The sequence below is a fragment of the Pseudonaja textilis genome, chromosome 2 (genome assembly GCF_049901715.1).
Source record: "Pseudonaja textilis isolate UNSWEBS1 chromosome 2, rPseTex1.2, whole genome shotgun sequence".
Classification (NCBI taxonomy): Eukaryota; Metazoa; Chordata; class Lepidosauria; order Squamata; family Elapidae; genus Pseudonaja; species Pseudonaja textilis.
Window position 1 is genome coordinate 153,424,422 of NC_141991.1, and position 19,986 is coordinate 153,444,407.

General features: G+C 41.4%; 1 protein-coding gene and 1 long non-coding RNA gene across 3 annotated transcripts in view; one reads left to right on the forward strand and one right to left on the reverse strand.

Annotated features, from left to right (window-relative positions):
- Positions 1-19,986, reverse strand: part of LOC148127181 (uncharacterized) — a 155,232-nt gene that overhangs the window by 123,465 nt on the left and 11,781 nt on the right. The window lies entirely within an intron of this gene.
- Positions 1-19,986, forward strand: part of AP1M2 (adaptor related protein complex 1 subunit mu 2) — a 91,613-nt gene that overhangs the window by 5,706 nt on the left and 65,921 nt on the right. Inside the window, exon 2 of one of the 2 annotated variants that reach the window (XM_026716706.2) lies at positions 12,020-12,176. The exons of the other annotated variant lie outside the window; for it this stretch is intronic. Within the exon in view, the coding sequence (XP_026572491.1) occupies positions 12,020-12,176 (157 nt within the window). The remainder of the gene's footprint in view (positions 1-12,019; positions 12,177-19,986) is intronic. 2 annotated transcript variants of the gene reach the window in all.

The following is a 19,986-nucleotide window of genomic DNA, read 5'->3' on the forward strand; positions in this document are numbered from 1 at the left end:
CGCCAAGCTAGCAGCGTTCCCAGTCCATTCCAAAGAGGTGGAAGCGGAGGAAGGCCACAACGATGAGAACGATGTCCATCGCCTCACCAATGACAGACGGTCGCAGGTAGGGGCCAAACAAGAATACACCGGTCCACCCAAGCACATCACCCTGTGCCTAGCCTGTGGGGATCACATCAAAGGGCCACCTGCAAGTTTAAAGGAGCCGTTTGCAACAACTGCCATAAGAGGGGGCACATTGCAGAGTCTGCCAAGCCCCCAAAGCGCTGCACAAAGACCCCCGTCCTCGCACTCGGGACCACAGAGGCAAGTATTAAACTGTCGCACGCACCGCCTTGCCAGGCGTACTTGCCACTCTGTTAGTAAAATTTCTCTCTCCGTTTCCCTAGAAGGTAAACCGTGCCACATGGAGGTTGACACAGGGTCAGCGCTCTCAATAATCTCGTGGAACACCCTCAAGAGACTCCACCCCAGCCTATCTACTACCCGGCTTCAGAGATGCCAGTTCGGTCTGAAGGACTACCAGGGGAAGGCCATTCCCGTGATCGGCAGAGGCAAGTTCTTTGTCAGTTTTAGAGCTTTTAAAGGCCACCTACCTCTAGTGGTAGTTAACGGCAATCTACCCACCTTATTGGGGCTCGATTGGTTTCCCACCTCGGCCTAGGGTTAACAGGAGTCCATGCTGTCTCAACCTCAGACACTGACTCCTTATTCGCTGACTACGCAGATGTGTTCAGCAAGGAGCTGGGTGTTATAATGGAACCCCCATCTCGTTCACCGTTGACCCCCAGGCAGTCCCAATCAGATTAAAACCACGTAGAGTTCCATTTGCTATTCGACCAAAACTAGACGCTGAATTAGATAAACTACTAAAACAAGGGGTCATTGAGCCAACAGATTTCGCCAAGTGGGAGACGCCCATTGTCACACCCTCAAAAAGATGGTAGCCTGAGAATTTGCTCGGACTACAAGACAACAATCAATAAATATTTACAAGTTAGCGCCTACCCCGTGCCCGTCATTCAGCACTTATTGCACACATTCGAACCGGGCAGTATTTTTGCTAAATTGGACATGTCTCAAGCTTATCAACAGTTCCCTGTTGATAACCAAACAGCGGAACTTCAGACCATCGTCACTCACAGGGGTGCCTTCCGATGCAAGCGTCTCCAATTTGGCGTAAGTGTTGCCCCAGGTATTTTTCAATCCCTCATGGAGCGGATTTTACAGGGCCTCCCTGGTGTAGTACCCTACTTCGACGACATCTTGGTCTCGGCCAGGGACAGACCCCAACTCTTCCAGAGAGTGCGAGCAGTGTTAGAGAGGTTCAGACAGCATGGCCTCAAGTTAAAAAAGAAAAATGCGCCATTGCCACTAGACAGGTGGACTTTCTGGGTTATAAAATTGACGCCTCTGGCATTCACCCCCTGGAGTCCAAGGTCAGGGCGATCCACGAAGCTCCCACACCGACCTCCAAAACGGAGCTACAAGCTTTCTTGGGACTCCTAAACTTTTATGCATCCTTTTGCCCCATAAAGCCTCAGTAGCCGAACCCCTACACAGATTACTAGACAAAAAGTCACCGTGGCACTGGGGGCACAAAGAGGACCAGGCGTTTAACGCCGTCAAATCACTACTTACGTCAGAGGCAGTGCTCATCCAATTCGACCCCAACCTTCCTTTAGTACTAGCAGCAGACGCATCCCCTTTTGGAATTGGGGCGGTCCTTAGTCACCGACTCGCCAATGGCGCCGAGGCCCCCATCGCCTTTTTCTCCAGGACGCTCTCGGCCACGGAGCGAAATTACAGCCAAATAGACAAGGAAGCCCTAGCAGCTGTTGCAGCCGTGAAAAAGTTTCACGAATTCCTTTTGGCCACTTCTTGAACTGGTCACCGACCATAAGCCCCTCCTGGGCCTACTGGCCGGCGACAAACAGACACCTCAAGTCCTCTCCCCTCGGATGACAAGGTGGACGCTTTTCCTAGCGGCCTACTCATACAAACTTATCCACCGCCCGGGCAAAACTCTATCCCACGCTGACGCACTCAGTCGCTGCCCCTTACCCGCTCCGGCTGAAGACCCAGCTCCTGTCAATGCCATTTTTGAAATCACCCAGTTGGACCTGCCCATCACCGCCCTTGACATCGCCGCCAAAACCAAGGCAGACCAAACGCCGCCCAGGTGCTCGACTGGGTGAGGAGGGGGTGGCCGGGAGGCAATGTTGATAACAAATTCGCACCCTTTAAGACTCGCATGCAGGAGCTGTCCAGTTTGCAGGGTTGTCTACTGTGGGGCACTCGAGTGGTCATCCCGACCTCGCTGCGTGCACCGAGTCCTGGAAGCGTTGCACGAGGGACACCCCGGCATTGTGAGAATGAAGGCGTTGGCACGCAGCTACGTGTGGTGGCCGGGTCTAGACGAGGACATTGTCAATTGGGTAAGTTCCTGCAGCATTTGCCAGGAATCCCGTCCTGCTCCCCCATCGCCACCCCTACCAGATGGGAGAGCGCCAGCGCCCCTTGGTCTAGAATCCATATCGATCTGGCCGGCCCGTGCATGGAAAGATGTTCCTAGTGGTCGTGGACGCTTATTCCAAGTGGATAGACGTGGCGCAGCTATCCACGACCACCACACTAGCAATCACCAACGTGTTAACGCGCCTGTTCGTTACCCATGGACTACCCGACTCCTTGGTCTCCGATAATGGCCCACAGTTCGCATCAGTAGAATTCAGCCGTTTTGCAGCCAACCTAGGCATTCGCCACATTTTCACAGCCCCATTTCACCCTGCAAGTAATGGGTTGGCTGAAAGGGCCGTCAGGACCACCAAAGAGGCCCTCGCTAGGTTTGGCAGAGATGACTGGCACCACAAACTCTCACGGTTCCTGATGAGCCAGCACTCAACCCCCTGTGCAGTCACCAATAAGTCCCCAGGGGAACTTCTGATGGGCCGGCGCCTGAGGACTGTATTAGATAGACTGCACCCACAATACTGCCCTGACTCTCCCCTCGCTTCCACTTCGGGGGTTAGACATTTTATGTTACAGGAGCCGATATTCGCAAGGAATTTCGCTGGGGACCCACTTTGGATTCCGGGCGAGGTCATCGCCGTCACCGGGCCGAGATCATATAGAGTCAGGCTGGAGGATGGTCGCGTCTGGAGGAGACACATAGACCAACTCAGAAGGCGCCTCAGCAACCTCGCAAACAAGAATCCAGAGTCTCCAGTCGAAGGGGAACCGTCCCATCCGCCACCCAGCCACACCGCACCCAGTGACCAGTCTGCGCCAGCGGTCGCCCGGTCAGCCCAAACTCGGACAACAGCGCCCAGAGAGTTGATCAACCGGATCCAACCCACGAGAGTTTGACTCCAGAAACCAACCCGGTGGTTTCCGAGGATGCCCAGTCCAGAGAGAGTGTTGGCGACACTATGCCAGCTCAACCGTCACAGACTGATACCGAACAGTCAGACAATGTTCCCGAGTTGCGCCGCTCCGGGTGCCAACACAAACCCCCCATCTACCTCAAGGACTATGCGTGTTCGCATCTGGGGGGAAGGGGTGTTATGTCCTGAGGACTCAAGGAGTTCTCACTCAGGTCCACTCACTTTGTGTGGGCGTTATTCCCCCATTCCCATTGGTCAGTTCTCCCCAGCAGCCAGCTATAAAAGCAGGCTGCGGGGTCCAACTGGCTGCTGATTGCTGCGAGCCAGTTCCAGGCTTGGCAAGCACGGTCAGCCCTTTATTTGTAAAATAAAGTACTGTTGCACTCATGCTCTGGTTCAGCCTCTCATTGCTCAAACTTAACAAATTTAATCCCCACATTCTCTCTCAATTTTCCAGGTTTATATTATGGCCAACGTTTTTCACCCATACCACCATCGTCTGTTTGACCACCTCCTCTTCCATTTAAAATTTAGTAGAAAATTATATATTCTTGAGATCATTTTCTTTTCCATTTCTTGTAGAATTTTATCTAATTGATGCTTTTCCATGCAGAAACCAAATTGTTCTTTATCCTTTTTGTATCTCGCCTGAATTTGCATTTATGGCCACCAATCTATCTTTATATTTTGTTGCTGTAATTCTTTTAATTTCTTTTTCCTCTCATTTCACCTCTAATAAATAACCATAACATTTTAAAATTGTGTTCTCTTCAGTATCTGTTAGAATTTTATCTAATTCAGTAAATTCTTTGTAAAACCTATCTAATTATCTTTTTCATTTCTAGAATGTATTTGCAAATATGAATACCAACTCATATTTATCCCTTGTTCCTCTAGTTCTTGCTTTGTTTTGAGTTCACCCTTTTTATTTAAGATTTCATTATATCTAACAGTAAATACATTTGGATACATAAATCCCTCTGCTGTTGATAACTTGTCTCGTTTTTAATCTTCCTTGTGTTTCTAATCTTTATAAATCCTCTTTTTCCCCAGATCCATTGTGTTTGGGTAGATTTGTGCTTCCATAGTTGACAACCAGTTCGGTATTTTAGTATAATGGTTCTTTTTAATCTTGTTCCATGTCCGAATTAATGAATCTCTAATCATATGTCTCTGAAAATATGCATGCTGTTTACATTTCCCATCCCATAGAAAACTATGCCACCCTCTCTGCAAGTCATGACCCTCTATCAACAATGCTCTTCTATTTTCCAGGTTGATCCAATCTTTAATCCATACCATAGCTGCAGCCTGGTAATACATTTTCCAGTCAGGGAGTCCAAAGCCACCCCTTTCTCTTTTGTCCTGTAATAGTTTCATTTTTATCCTGGCTTTTTCCCCCATCCCAAACAAATTTACTTATTATTCGATCTAATTCTTTAAAAAAGGTTTATTGGTACAGTTTATTGGTTTATTGGTACAGTTTATTGGTACAGTTTGAAAAAGTTATAGTATTTTTAGTAAAGTAGACATTTTAATTGCCGTGATTTTTCCCAGTAATGATAGCTGTAATACCTCCCACATTTCTAATTCTTTTTTAATTTGTTTTATTAATTTGTTGTAATTATCTTTTTTGATTGAAGAGCATCTTGCTGTTAACCAAATGCCTAAATATTTTACCTTTTTCACACTTTGCATTCCCAATTTTCCTTCCAATTCTTTTTTTTTTTGCTTATCTTTTAAATTTTTAGTCAATAATTTTGTTTTGTTTTTATTTATCTTAAGGCCTGCAACCTTGCCAAATTATTTCCTTTATTAATTTTACTCCCCTATCTTCTGGATCTTCCAGAAAAAATACTATATCATCAGCAAATGCCTGTACCTTATAATGCTCCTTTTTGATTAAGGCCCCTTTAATTTCTTCATTTTTCTTAATGTTTTCCAATAAGTTTTCTAAGGTAAGGATGAAGAGGAGGGTTGATAGTGGGCATCCCTGTCTTACTCCCTTGTTGATCTTAAAAGTTTCCATTCTATCACCATTCAGTATTACACTGGCCATCTGTGTGGTATAAATTGTCGAAATCAGTTTGATAAATTTATTGCCAAATTGCATGCTTTTTAATTGTTGTATTATAAACTGCCAATTAACATTGTCGAATGCCTTTTGTGCATCGAGGAAGACATTGCCAATTGTTTTCTTGGGTTTACTTCATAGTATTCTATTATATTCATTACCATTCTGGTATTATTTTTTATTTGTTTGTTCGGTAAGAATCCATTTTGGTCGCTATGAATGAACTGGTTCAGGTTTTTTTTCAATCTTTCTGCCATTATGGACATAAATATTTTATAGTCAACATTTAAAAGGGATATGGGCCTATAATTTTGAATTAATTGGTGGTCCAAATCTTTTTTTGGGATCAATGTTATGTATGTCTCCCCCCATGACTTGGGTATGTTCGCTGTTGTCAGTACCTCATTGTAAAATTCTAACAATTGCATTTCTAATTTTTCTTGGAGCGTTTTATACAGTTCCCCTGGGAGACCATCCGGTCCCGTTGTCTTATTGTTTTTCTGTTTCAGGATTGCTTCTTGGAGTTCTTTTAGTGTTATTTCCCTGTTTATATCTTCTTTATTCTCTTCCAGGATCACGGGTAGCCCTTTCCCTTCTAAATAATGTTGGATATTTTCCTCTGGTACGTCTTCCCTACTATATAGTTCCTCAAAAAAACTTAACAATATGTTTTTTTCTTTTCAATTTGATGTTGTAACATACCATCAGCATCCTTCAATTGTTGGATTGATCTTTTTTCCTTTTCTTTCTTAAGTCTGTAGGCTAGCCACCTTCCTGGCTTATTTGCGTGTTCAAAATAATTCTGTTTTATCTTTTTCATGTCCTCTAACCATTCATCTTGTGCTAACATATTCAATTTATGTCTAATCATTATCCTCTCCATATTTGCTGTGTTATTATGTGGTGTTTTTTCTAGTGGTTTTTTCTAACTCCTTAAGAGTATCTAGTAGTTTAGATTGTTCTCCTTTTATTTCTTTGTGTCTATGTGTATTATATGAAATTGCTAAGCCCCTGATGTATGCTTTGGTCGTGTCACATAGGTTTGGAATTGATGTTTGTTGTTTTTTATTTTCTTTCAGAAAGAACTCCAATTCTTTTTCCATCATCTTGACACATTCTTTTTCTTTTAGGATCTCCATATTTAGCATCTGTCTTCTGTTCTTTTTCAATCCTTTCCAAGTTATTTTAATAGAATTATGGTCAGCCCATGTGTTAGTTTCAATTTCTATTTCTTTTATATTATGCTCAATTTCCACATTTGTCCATAACATATCTAATCTTGACCATGATGTGTGTGGTGCTGAATAGTAAGTATACTGTTTTTTGTCTGGATTTCTTTTTCTCCATATATCTTTTAATCCTAATTCTTCTGCTATTTGATAAATACTTTTGGTAATGTTTTCCTTTTCCTTTTTTCCCCTGGATTTTCATCATTATAATCTTTTCCTAAACTTGCTATTGCATTGAAATCACCTAGCAGGCATATGTTCTCATATTCCTGTTCTAATAATTTTCTGTATAATTTATTTGGCGCATATATTACTGTCAATAACATTTTCTTATAGTTTATATAAACTTCTAACATCAGGATCCTACCCTCCTTGTCTGCATATACCTGCTTTGCTTGTAAATGTTTCTTAATATATATTGCTATCCCCCTTTTTTTGTTGGGCTAGAGATACATATAAATCTCCTAATTTTGTTGCTTCTAACAGTTTACTTTGATGTTTCTGGATGTGTTTCTTGAAGGCATATAATATCTAAGTTCAATTTCTGTAGTTTAGTTATCTTTTTTTCCTTTTAATTTGTGAATTTAAATCATTGATGTTAATGGTAATCAACTTGATTTCTTCCACCATCTTACTCTGTAGTTGTTACTTATTGAAGCTTGTTTGCTCTTGTTTGGTGTCTCATTCTTATGCCTTCTCTTTCCACTTCTTCTGTTCTCTTTCCTCTTGTTCTATTTCTCTTTCCTCCACCCGACCTTCTTCTTAGCTCCTGGTTTCCACTTCCTCATTGCTGTTCTGGTCTTCTCCTGATACCACATACAGTTCAAAAAATTCCCTCACTTTTTCTATACTATATAGTTTTAATTTTTTATCCTGCCATGATATTAACATTCCCTCTGGGAAGAGCCATTTGAACAAGATGTTATTCTTATTCAGTTGGGCGGTCAGGAATCTATATTTCTTTCTGTATTCCCTTATTCTTCTTGGAATTTGTTTCAACATTACAATTTCTGTTCCCTTAAATATCAGCGGTTTGTCTCTAGTCACTTTGTATATCTCATCTCTCAGTTGTTTCTTTGAGAATCATATATGAACCTCTCTTGGAAGTTTAAAACATCTGTATAGTTGGTATATATTCTATATACCTCGTCCATTTCCCTTCAAACCTCTTGGCCCTCTTTTTGTAACACTTCTGCTATGAGATCTGCCATTAATTTGGGCAAGTCCTCCCCTCTTTCTTCTGTTACATTCTGAAATCTGAGGAAGAAACCAGCCTTTTCCATCTGCAAATATGCAATTGCCTCTTCTAATTTCCTCTTCTCTCCCATTAATTTCTGTTCTATTGATTCTACTTTCTTGTCTGTTTGTTTGACCTTTGCCTCCACTGCTTTCATCTTATGTTCCATCTTTACTACTGTTTGTTGGATTGTACTTATCTTCTCGTCTAGTTTCCATATTTTACCTTTCATTTCCCCCATTTCAGTTTTAATGTCTGTGTGGTTTCTCACCATCGTTTCTTGTATTGTTGTTAATGCCATTTGAATTGCTTGCATATTTGATACCTGACTTGTCTTCTCAGGATTCCGCCTGCCCTCTATTGAACGTTGTCCTGCTGGTGATGCTACCATTGATGTTGGGTTGGATGTTGTTTTCTTCCTAATCTTAGCAGTGGCTGTCATGGTGGACATCTTAGGCTTCCCAAATCTACCTATTTTCTTGAGAAAGTCTTTCAATATTATCATCCATTGTATCAGCTCCCTTCTGTGTTGTCTGTGTTTATATCTCTTCCCTTTTATCTTATTCTAATCCCTTCAGTTTATTACTACAAGGTCTAATATGCTTAGTAATGTCTCTCCTTAATTTTATGTACGCCTTTTATATATATATATATATGTATTTAAACAACAATGTTAAGATAAATATCGTTATTGTTTATAATCTATGATAGTCTATAACCCTCTTTTCTAATCTTATTTAGTCCATTTAATAAATTGAGTATAATCCTAAATAAAATATAATAGATTATATAGTAAATAGATATAATTCAATAAGTATAGATAAATGTGTGTTTGATTATTTTCTTTCCTTATATACTATAGCTTATAACTTTCTTGTAGCTCAATTAAGTCTGTGAATCAATATATAACCATTAATTAGTTATACATCAATTGATTAATTAGTTGTCCAAAGTATCAAATTGTGGAAAGAATATAAAGGATATATAGGGTATAGCAATTATAAAAAATGTAGCAATCTATAAATTAGGATACATAAATTAATTCTTCTTACAAACATTCCTATAGATAGATAGATAGATAGATAGATAGATATAGGTATAGATATAGATATAGATATAGATATTATTTTTTTCCCCAGTATACAAGTTTGAATTTAATACTTAGAAATTATTCAGCTTTCTTCTTTCTTCCTTCTTCTTTCCCTTTCTTCTGCACACCGTCAAATTACTTTCCTGATTTCCTGTTTCATCAGCTGTCTTTAACTACTTAGTCACTTTCACTCTCAAATTGCAGTCACAGCTTTCTATCAAAATGGTTCCACTACAGTTCTCCACTAAAGTTCCAATTCTCTCTAATGTCTCTTTTCTGCTCTGCTAGTAATCAATCCAAATCGTAGAAATTTTAAGTTTTTATTCACGGAGTCTCAATCTTTTCTTCTGCAGCACTCTCTCTCAGCTGTCAAACTGGTCTGTTTCCTCCTCTCCCTTTCGCTCCACTATTCCCCACCAATTAGCTGCTTTATTCACTCTTTCCAGAGACTCCCTCTGTCAAGAATCTTTCACAGGGCTCTCTTCTCTCACCTCTCAAAAACTGTCCCAGTCTGCCGTTCTTCTTCTAATGTCTTGTGTTGATCCACTTTCCTGCTTCCCAATCGCAGCTGGCTGTCACAGCTTCAGACCCATTGAAGATGCCAGATTTCTTTCATGCCAGATTCAAAGGGCTTCCCCTCGTCACAGCAGGATGTTGCTTTCCTCCACTCTGCTCCTAGGTTTCCCCTTCTAATTCATGTGTCTCTCCAAGCTTCATGATGCCTCTGAGAACTTCCAAGCACGAAAATTCAGATACAGGATTGCAGAGATCGCTCTCCTATTCCGCTCCACTGTGACATCACCACTGGAAGTGCAGTTCCATCATTGTTATTTTCCCTTTGAACATTATCTTAGTTTCCTCAGGTATTTGGGGCAATTCTGCTTTTTGCAAATGTTTAACTTTTATTTCTTCAATATTCTCTTGTTCATATAATTTCTCATAATACTTCTGAACTATTTCTTTTTTTCCTCATTTCCATAGCAACCTGTTCCATGTTCATCTATTAATTGTATTATCCTTTTTGTTTCTCACTCCTTTTTCAATTTATATGCTAACCATCTGTCTGGTTTGTTTGCATTTTTGAAAAAGTTCTGTTTAGCTCTCCTAATTTTTTGTGCCAACCTTCTTTTTCCATCAGCCCCATTTTGTGCTTAACTATTTTCATTTGGCTTTTGAGGTTCTTTTTTTGTGGATATCTTTGTAGTTCTTTCTCCAGTTTTTTGTAATCCTCTTCTAAGATTTGTTGTGCTTGTCTTTTTTTAATATTCCTTCTTCTCGTATAAGTTATAATCAGACCTCTAATATCGGCCTTCATAGTGTCTCATACATTTTGTAGTGAGGCATATGGAAGGTAAAATGGGGAAAATGGAAAAAATGGATGAGAAAATGGAGAATATACAACAAATGATGATGAAGAATGAGGAAAGGTTCCAAAAAATAGAAGAGGAGATCAAACAGAGAAAAAAGCAGGAGAAATAGATAACAGACTGATAGCAATTGAGCAAGATAAGGGAAAGGAAATGATCAAGTAGTCCACAAGTAGTGTTGAAGGGAAGCGGGGGGGGGGAGTATATTCTAACAGTAAGGCTGAAGCAAAAAAGTAATGGTTAGGAAACGGGAAAAAAATAGTCCAAGATCTATATTTAAGGTGAAAGTTAAAAATTTTCTTCCTTTAATTATTGTTGTAAAGTCCAGTCCAGTTTGAAAAATTAATTTCTTGTTAAAGTACAGTAAAATAATTAGTTTTGACAGTTTAAAATAAGCTCAGTTTCATCGTTTATTTTCTCTTCTGTCTTCTATCTTCTTAAAATCTTTTCCCCCTTAAGATGCTCTTTCATTCTTAGTCAGAATTTTTTTAAAAAAACCTCACCCAAAGCCGACACACTTTCTGTATCCTCTTCCGTTCTGGAGCTGTCCCAACCTTTCAGCAGCTTTTCAATGGCCACTTTCCTCTGCAGCCAGATTAGAGAGCTTTTCCTGGATCAACCAGGGACTTTGCAGTGTCCCTGGGATCAGCAGGATGCACTCTCCTCTTCCACCATCTCTTTGGGATGATTTGGGTCCAAACAGACTGTCCAGCTGCGATGATTTTGATGGCTCTCCAGGTCATGAATCTCCCATCGTCTTATCGCAATGTCAGCCCCGCCCTCTCTATTTTTTATTTCTTAAGTGCTGACATCTGCTGTGGGCTATTAAGAAAAGGTAAGGGCTGCTTTCTCCCTCTAAAAAACATGTTTCTCCATTTCTCATCCAGGGAAATATAATATTCTTCCTTTTTAATATTTCTCAAAATATTTCATACTTCTAAGAGAGGGGTGGGTGCTTACTTTCTACAGTATCTAGGTAACAAAGTTAACTAACTGTCTCCCTGTATTGTTTTATTACTCAGATAGTGGACCTAAAACATCCCAAATCAATCAATCAATCAATCTATCTATCTATCTATTAATCTAATCTAATGTTGATTTTTTAAGCAAAGTAGTTGGACCAATATCCTGCTGTTGCCAGTATCCTCCAAATTAAATCTGAAGCACTGCATTCTAGTTATCTTTTTTGTTCTTACAAGTTCATAGTGCAGATTTTATAGTTTTTATAAGTAATACTCTAGCTCTTGACAGATGGAGCATGTTGAAGTATGGGGCTCCTACTATTGGAGTTTTCCCTCAGGATACCTAAGCAATGATTTTTTTCACCACAGATACATGGAAAGACATCTGCTCATCCATCAGTGTTCTACTGTAGAGTAGCTCTTTTTTATTTGGCCTAGACCTGCAATGTGTCTTGTATATACAAGATACATTGCAATCCAACATAGCCTGCAGAATATAGTGATAGAATTTAATTGCAGAAACTGATGTTTAAATCTCTTTGGGAAGCAGCTGGAGAAAAATATATGCTTTGCACTGTAGTAAAAGGAGAGACTCCTCTTCCAGTGCTTATTCCAAACATACATATTCAATGCTTTTGAATTCTACATTGTTTAACCACTTTTTTCTACTGTAGCCACTAATCAGCCGCAACTATAAGGGAGATGTCAGCATGTCAGAGATTGATTACTTCATGCCACTCTTCATGCAAAAGGAGGAGGAATGCGACCTGACCCCAGTCCTCTCCCATGGAAAAGTTCACTTCCTTTGGATAAAGCATAGCAACCTCTACTGTATCCTTTCAGAGCCTGAATGAAAAGTTATGGGATTCAGCCACCCTGCAAATTTATGTCTCAAACAAAACAAGCATCTTAGTTTGTTACGAAGAGCAGATCTGTAGGGGTTGAGGATATATGCTATACTTGAGAATGACTCCCTGCTTTGTACTTGGTTGCGTGCTTTGAATATGCCCTAGAAATTGGGTATTATTAACCAAGGGATAGAAAGAGGTGGTATGTAAGTTTTGCTTTGCTGGATCACACCTTGTAAGTTAATAGTCTCAAAGGTAACTACAAGTAATTCTCAACTTAAAACTATAATCGAGTCCAAAATGTACATTCCTAAGTGAGTTGACAAAATGAGTTGCACCTCATTTTACAATCTTTTTTGCCACTGTTAAGGAAATAATTGCAGTTAAGTGAATCATGAGTCCTAGTGGATGATCATTTGCATATGAGGCAGCAATGTGCAGCAGCCACCACCAAAAAAGCTAATACAAGCCTGGACTGTATAAACAGAAGGCATAGAATTAAGATCATGTAAAGTATTAGTGCCATTTCATAAAACTCCACTAAGATCACACTGACTCCAAAAATGACTGACTCCAAAAATAGAGCAGTGCGAAGACTCAGTGAAGATGAAAAAAAGGGAAGGATCTACAGAAGGGGCTATGGGGCTTGACACCAGAGAACTAATTGAGGCCCCCTGTCCCCCTTCTGAGTAATTTTTGCAAATGTTAGAAGCTGCAGAGAAGAGATGGAGACCAGGCGCCCGACCCAAGGAGATGGATTCAGGCAACCAGCCTCAGGAAACAGATTCATGGAGAAACTGCCAGACAGAGTTGAATCCAGAGATGAGACTGGAGGAGAAGCTGTCTGAACATCTTTCCTTCTTCAGCCTTCTGAGGATGTCCCACGAGACAGAGTGGAGAAGTGGGGGGACGTTGGAATCAGACAACTCCCAAGACTGGAACCTGTTGCCTCCATCCCAAAGCCAGTTGTTGGCAGGGATCCCAGACCAATTTCAGCAACTTAAAGTGGAAAGTTATGTCTCACAGCCACAACCTCTCCAAACAAGCTGGGTCCTAACACAGCCCACCTTTACTTTCCCTAGTCCAAGAATTGACAGTGGAACTAGTGTGGCGTTGGTTGGAGGTGGTCAAAAGATTGGCCCAGCCCGGCAGGCCCAAGCAGAAAGGGAGAGACAGCAGATACAGCTGACATTGATTATGTTTTTCCCTCTCCACAATCAGCAAGGAGATTACTCCCTGCAGAGAGTATTCCTCCAAGGTTGGGATTTTATCCTGGTCAGGGGTGGGTCCAACGCCAGTGGATGCTAGCACCTGTTGCACCACCTGGTTCGGGAGCACCCTGAGCCCAAAGAGAAGCAGCGATCCCTTCTCAGCAAAGGGATCTGCGCAGGCAGCAGACTGCACCCCACCCTTCCCATGGCGGAGAAGAATTCAACAGAGGGCCTCTGCTCAGCAGGTGCCAATTCAGCCTCCCCTTGGAGTACCCCTACAGAGCCTCTACATGTCACAGCTGGCTCAACACATTCCAGTTCAGCCCCCGCAGTTCTATGCCGATCCCTTCACCCCCCCACTTCCGACCAGATCAATTGGCTTTTCAAGCAACATTTGATGGATGGCATAAACACTTTGCTTACTTCAGTACTCAGATAGATCAGTTTGGAAACCAATATGCAACAGATTGTGACCTGGTTTCCGCAATCAGAGATGGGATGAATGAAGGGGATGCTTCAAATTGGGTAGCTCAATTGCACTATGAGGAAGCACTGGAGCTACAGGATGTCAATGCCTTTATTTTTAGGGCTAGATTTGAGAATCCTGATAGAATTGGGAAAAGTGAAGACAAAATAATAGAAAAGAAACAAGGCAAGCAACCCTTTAAAAGACTTTGTATGGCACTTTAGAAGGGTCACAAGCAACCTCATGAACTGGCCTGGCAGAATACTTCCGCACTATTTTAAGAATGCTATTGACCCAGAAGTTAAAAAAGCATGCAGCATCAGAGGAATACCAGAGACTTTACAGGATTGGAATGCCATGTCCCTTAGGCTGGACAGAGAAATCAACCCCACGTGGAAAAAAACCCTTTGAGGGCCCTCCTAAGAGAACGGTGTCCAGATGGCCACTGACCAGACCTGCTGAAGTTGCTCCTACCCAACCCACAAGGATTCTAAAGTGCTATCGATGTGGTCAGGCTGGTCATAGGGCAGCCGACTGTCTGGCTCCTGCACCTGTTCCACAACTGAGGCCTAGTACAGCTGCCAGGGGTCAAAGGATTCCACGGAAGCCTCCAGACACTAGCCGGATTGCTAGAGATGCTGTAGAGGGTCCCCTCCACACAGAAGGGAGCAAGGAATTTCCAGCCCAAGAAATCTTCCCCCCAGAGGCAGATGAAGAAGAGGACCCCATGGTGAGTGCTGCCATTCCCCCTTTTACAGTTAAGGTGAAATTGGTGGTGCCTGAGATGGGGGAGACAGGGGAGGTAGAAGCAGTAATACATACTGGGTGTTCCAGATGCCTTATTGGGCTTCCCATTGCTGAACAATTAGGAATAAAGACTAAAGCCCTGAAACACCCAATCAGGTTTGAACAAGTAGATGGAATGTTAATTGGAGGAGTCCCGGCCACCCAAATTACAGAGTTAATCAAACTAGAGATGGGCAGACACTGTGAGCTCATCCGTTTTGTAGTGGCTCCAAAAATGTCAGAATCTATCATATTGGGACTTGCTTGGCTGGATAAATGGGCCCCTACCATCAAGTGGGAAGATGGATACTGAAAAATCATAATTGGGGTCAGCCCGTTACCCACTTCCTCCCACAAAGAAACTGCCATCCAACAGGGATCCACAACCAGAAGCAGCAGCCACTGCTTCAGACTCTCCTCCCGGCAAACCCCGAGTCCCTAAAGAATACAGGGACTTGTTTTCAGTGAAGAGGAATGTAACATTTTGCCCCCCTTCCCATTGAGCCACTGATTGTGCCATCAAGTTAGAACCCAGGACAAAACTGCCAAAGCCAAAGATATAGTCCATGACACCAGCTGAAATTTCTGAGTTGAGAAAATAACATTGATACCAATTTGGACAGGGGTTTCATTGAACCTGCCAAATCTAGGTTGGCAACCCCAGTACTGTTTAAAGGGGAAAAAAATGATGGTGGCTTAATATTATGCGTTGATTTTAGGGGTGTGAATGGTGTGTGCATAAAAAACATGTACCCCCTCCCCCTCATGAAGGACTTTTTAAATCACCTGTCTAAAGGCAAGATCTTTACCAAGCTAGATCTGAGAGAAGCCTACTACTGAGTTTGCATAAAAGAGGGAAACGAATGGAAAACTGCCTTCAACTGCCCTCTAGGTAGTTTCCAGTTCTGAGTCATGCCTTTCGGACTCCAGGGCCCCCTGCGGTATTTATGCAACTAATCAATTTGACCCTAATTGGACAGTCACTGGGAGGAGGTAGTGCAAACTATGATAACAGAAGCTCAACCCGCATGCCAAGTAACCACTTGAGGCCAAGCCAAATGCAGCTCCAGGTGCCTAGAAGACAAACTGACAGTCAAGTTGAAAGCAGCACTTTTAACTGATCCATGGTTTGTTGAACATCAAACCAATTTGACAATGAACGAAGATTGGCTTGGAAAGAAACCAAGATTTATGTACCCAATGCCCTAAGACTGATGGTTCTGAAACATAGCCATGACTCATGGTTGGAGGGACACTTTGGGTTCTTAAAAACCCTACATTTATTCAAGAGACAGTTCTGGTGGCCAAAAGTGAAAACTGATGTTGAGGACTATGTGAAGAGCTGTTCAATTTGTAGCACGATAAAACACAGAACTGGAAAAACCCCTAGCCTCCTTCAACAAGTAGCTGAACCAACAAAGCCGTGGGAAGAAATAGTGATGGACTTTATAGTTACTGGAGAGTGGAGGAAATACTGTGATTTGGATTGTTGTTGACTTATTCTCTAAGCAAGCCCACTTTACAGCCTGTAACGGACTACTGTTGGCTAAGAAACTTGCAACAGTGTTCATGAAGCATATCTATAGGCTCCATGGAATACCTTGTAGAGTAATCTCAGATTGAGGTGTACAGTTTACTACTAAGTTCTGGAGGGAGCTTTGAAGTCCATTGGGTCTTTCCTCAGCATTCCATCTTGCATGAAATGGTGCTGCGGAGAGAGCGAACACATGGTGGAGCAATACATTAGATGTTATGTAAATTATCAACAGGTGAACTGGGTGAAACTGTTACCATTTGCAAAAGTTGCTTACAATAATGCAGTACAGAGCAGCACAGGCTTGACTCCATTCCAATTCAACACCAGCATGGATTTTGTCCCTATGCCTAGGGAACCCCCAACATCCATGTCTTTAACAGAATGGATGGACTCATTAAAGAAAGGTTGGGAGAATATGAAAAAAGCTTTAAGTGAAGCTGCTGAGGAATATAAAAAACAAGCAGACAAACATAGATCCCTCCAACCACCATTTAAAGTAGGGGACAAAGTGTTTTTGTCAACTAAATATCTTACGTTGAAACTTCCTAGCAGAAAGTTGGGTCCTAAATACTTGGGTCCATTCCCTATTTCTAAGGTAATCAATCCAGTGAAAGTCCAATTAAGTCTCCCTCAGCTGGTGGAGAAAATACACCCAGTGTTCCACAGTAGTTTGTTGAAGCCTGATGTAAGGTCAAATCTAAGGCCAATACCAGCAGCTCTCTCCAAACCTCTGATTGTACAGGGTCAGATACATTATGAAATAAATTCTAGATTACAATGAGGATGATTACAATATTTGATGCTATGGAAAGGCTACCCTTTGTCAGAAGCTACTTGGGTGAAAAGTTGGAATATACATGCAGATAGATTGGTTAACCAATTCCATGAAAAATTCCCTGACAAACCAAAGGGTCCCCTTGGCAGGGGGAGAGGGGGTTAAGGACATCGCATTAACCCCTGGTTGTGTTTTGTTTATTGTATCTTCCACTATGTGATTTTTTTCAGGGGGGGGGCATCTGTCAGCTTTGGAAGACATATTGCTCTCATGTTACCACAATTGAGTCTGAGAAAGTGGGAGGGAGGAATTCATTTGAGTATATTTAGTTAGACAAAATAAAATTACTTTGCTGGTTCAAGGTCACTGAGCGTGGCACATAATGAAATGGGAATCTTACTTTAGGATGGTGATTGGATCATGTGATGTGATGATGGCTAAGGGTGGATGGATTTGTAGTTTTGACTTTTGCAAGGAAGCCCGAAACTTTCAGATTCGGGATTCCATAGATGTGCCAGTTACTATCCAAATAAAGGAACTTTGAGAGATGTCTGCCTCAGAGTTATTGGTTGGAATGGAGGGTTGCTGAAACACTGACATTGACTAGACACCTGGTACTCCCCAAATCCAGGAAGGCTATTAAATTCCCTTTGTACCCCGAGGATTGGACCATTGGTTCTATGGGGATGGTCACTGGATTGACCAGGAAATTTATCAAGGGATCATCATTGTAATCTGAATCCGTCTCCACGGGGTTGTCCAGCAATTTGGTCAGAGTTATCTCACCATCTATGACCTCCACTCCTTTTAGTGCTGTTTCACGGGCTCTCTATGGTACAATTCCTTGCTTTTTGGCAACTCCCAGGGTTGCCTTTTGGGTTGGGCATGCAGCTTGGCAGTCAGCATCCCAGTGGCCTTTTCCCCCACACCTGAAGCTCTGCTCATGTGGCTGTGGATTTGGTGCCACTTTTTCTAAGGGAGGAATACCCCCTATGGCTCAGGTGATATTTGGATCACACCAGATCAATGCTAGAATGTACCAAACATGGCGGGTGCAGGGGGCATCCCTGGAAATGCAACTATTGTAGATCTCATTGCTCAGCCCATCTCGGGAACAAGCCGATCAAGATGTCTTCGGGTCAATTGGTTAGCCGGTAGGTTGTGAAATTCTTGAGTTTATGCACCCACTCCTCTTGTCTTTGGCTAATAGTTTTTATGTGATATTTGGCTTTTTGGTCAGCCAAGGGGTCCTTGAAGAACTTCCTAAGCAGTCATGAAGCAGTCAAAGTTTCTCAGCTCCAGGGTATTGTAATTGTGGAGGGTGACCATCCATTCAGAAGTGAGCCTCTCCAGTGTCATGGTCTTGCATTGCCCTTTTGCCCCTTCAGTAGCTGTTTCTAGACCATATTCCTGTACGTAGGTCCAGTTGTGTGCCAGGAAGAACCCCAGTGCTTGGGATCTCCCTTGAATTTTATGCTAAGGGTGAGCATCTTGCGACCTCCCTATCACACAGGATCTGGTTCCATAGCTGGGGCAGGTTTAGCTGCAAGGTCCAGTGCAGGGGCAGTTGTTGCAGCCAAGGTGCCCACTGCTGTTGTGGTCGTGGCAGCAGAAGTTATTGCTCCATCACTTGACATGGCTGGAATTAGTTGGTCAGGGAGATTCTAAGCCCAGATTAGTGCCTCTCCTGCCATGAGGTTGTTGAATACATCTTTCAGGAACTTTATAGTTTGCTCCAGCATCCAGTTTTCTCAATCTGGCTCATCTGGAGGTTCACTGGAAACCAGAAACAGGAAATTCCAGTAGGCCATGCCTACCATGACCATGCCCACCCAGCAACCGGAGAGCGAACCAGTTGCTGGACTTTTTTTTAAACAAGTTTTATTCAGTTTTCCACATTTTATCATCTTTTTTTAGTGAACAGCATGATTACAGGTTTCATGACCATAATTACATATTCGATTTTTGTATTCAATTTCTTAACAATACTGTTATACTGTACATTTTCTATTTTATTATATTATTCCAAATGCTTGTCTCATTATTTAATTCACATATATTAACTTCATAGTTATTATACTTTAATACTTTTAACTGTCACATTTGTATGTTCTTCTTAAATTCTGATTAATAACACTCCTTCTATAAATTGGTTCCCCCCCGAAATATCAGTTTAAGTGCGCCACCTCTAAATTACATATTAATTATCTCCCCTTTTAAATCTTATTAAATGATTTACATTTTATTACCTAAAACATTAAAATTAATAATCCCATTTAAAACTCATAACATATATAAATCAGATTCTGCATGATTTCCCCTTTTTTCATACGGTTTATCTACAATTTCAGAAAAAAGGACATATTAATCTACTCATTTAATTCTAAACCCTGATGATAATTCCATCTCAGCTCCTATATCATTTTATTTATTTCAGTATATTTAAAATATTTTAAAATATTTAATAAACATATTCCATTATTGTTACAATTATCTCTATGCATAAATGAAAAGAGCACTGAATTCCATTATCAAAAAATAGCAGTTCTATTTTCCATCTTATCAATCTATATGTCCCCATTTCACAACTACAAATTTATTTATATTATCTCCCAGCACCTTGCAGAATCCCCTCTCCAAATATCAATCAGCCATTATCTCTATGTCTAATTAAACAATTTTTCCCCATTTTTTAAGAATTCCCATATTTCTTTGTTCCCAAGTCCTGTTTCTTATCTCTTCTTTCCCCTTGTATTTTCCCCTTTATTCTTTCATTCCAGTATTTATCCCCCTCTCTATTTATAACTCCCTTCCACCCTTTGAATTTCTGCTGATTCTTTTTCCCTTTTTTTAATTTTCCAGATATTTCCCTCTTTGTTCATTTTTCCATATCTCCAATATTTATTTCCAACTCTTTTCCTCTTTCTTTCCAGAGCTCTTTGTTCTCAATGGTAATTAAAGATGGCCCCTTCTTTGATTTGCTCCACCTCCTCTTCTGTCCTTTGTCTTTGTTGTTCA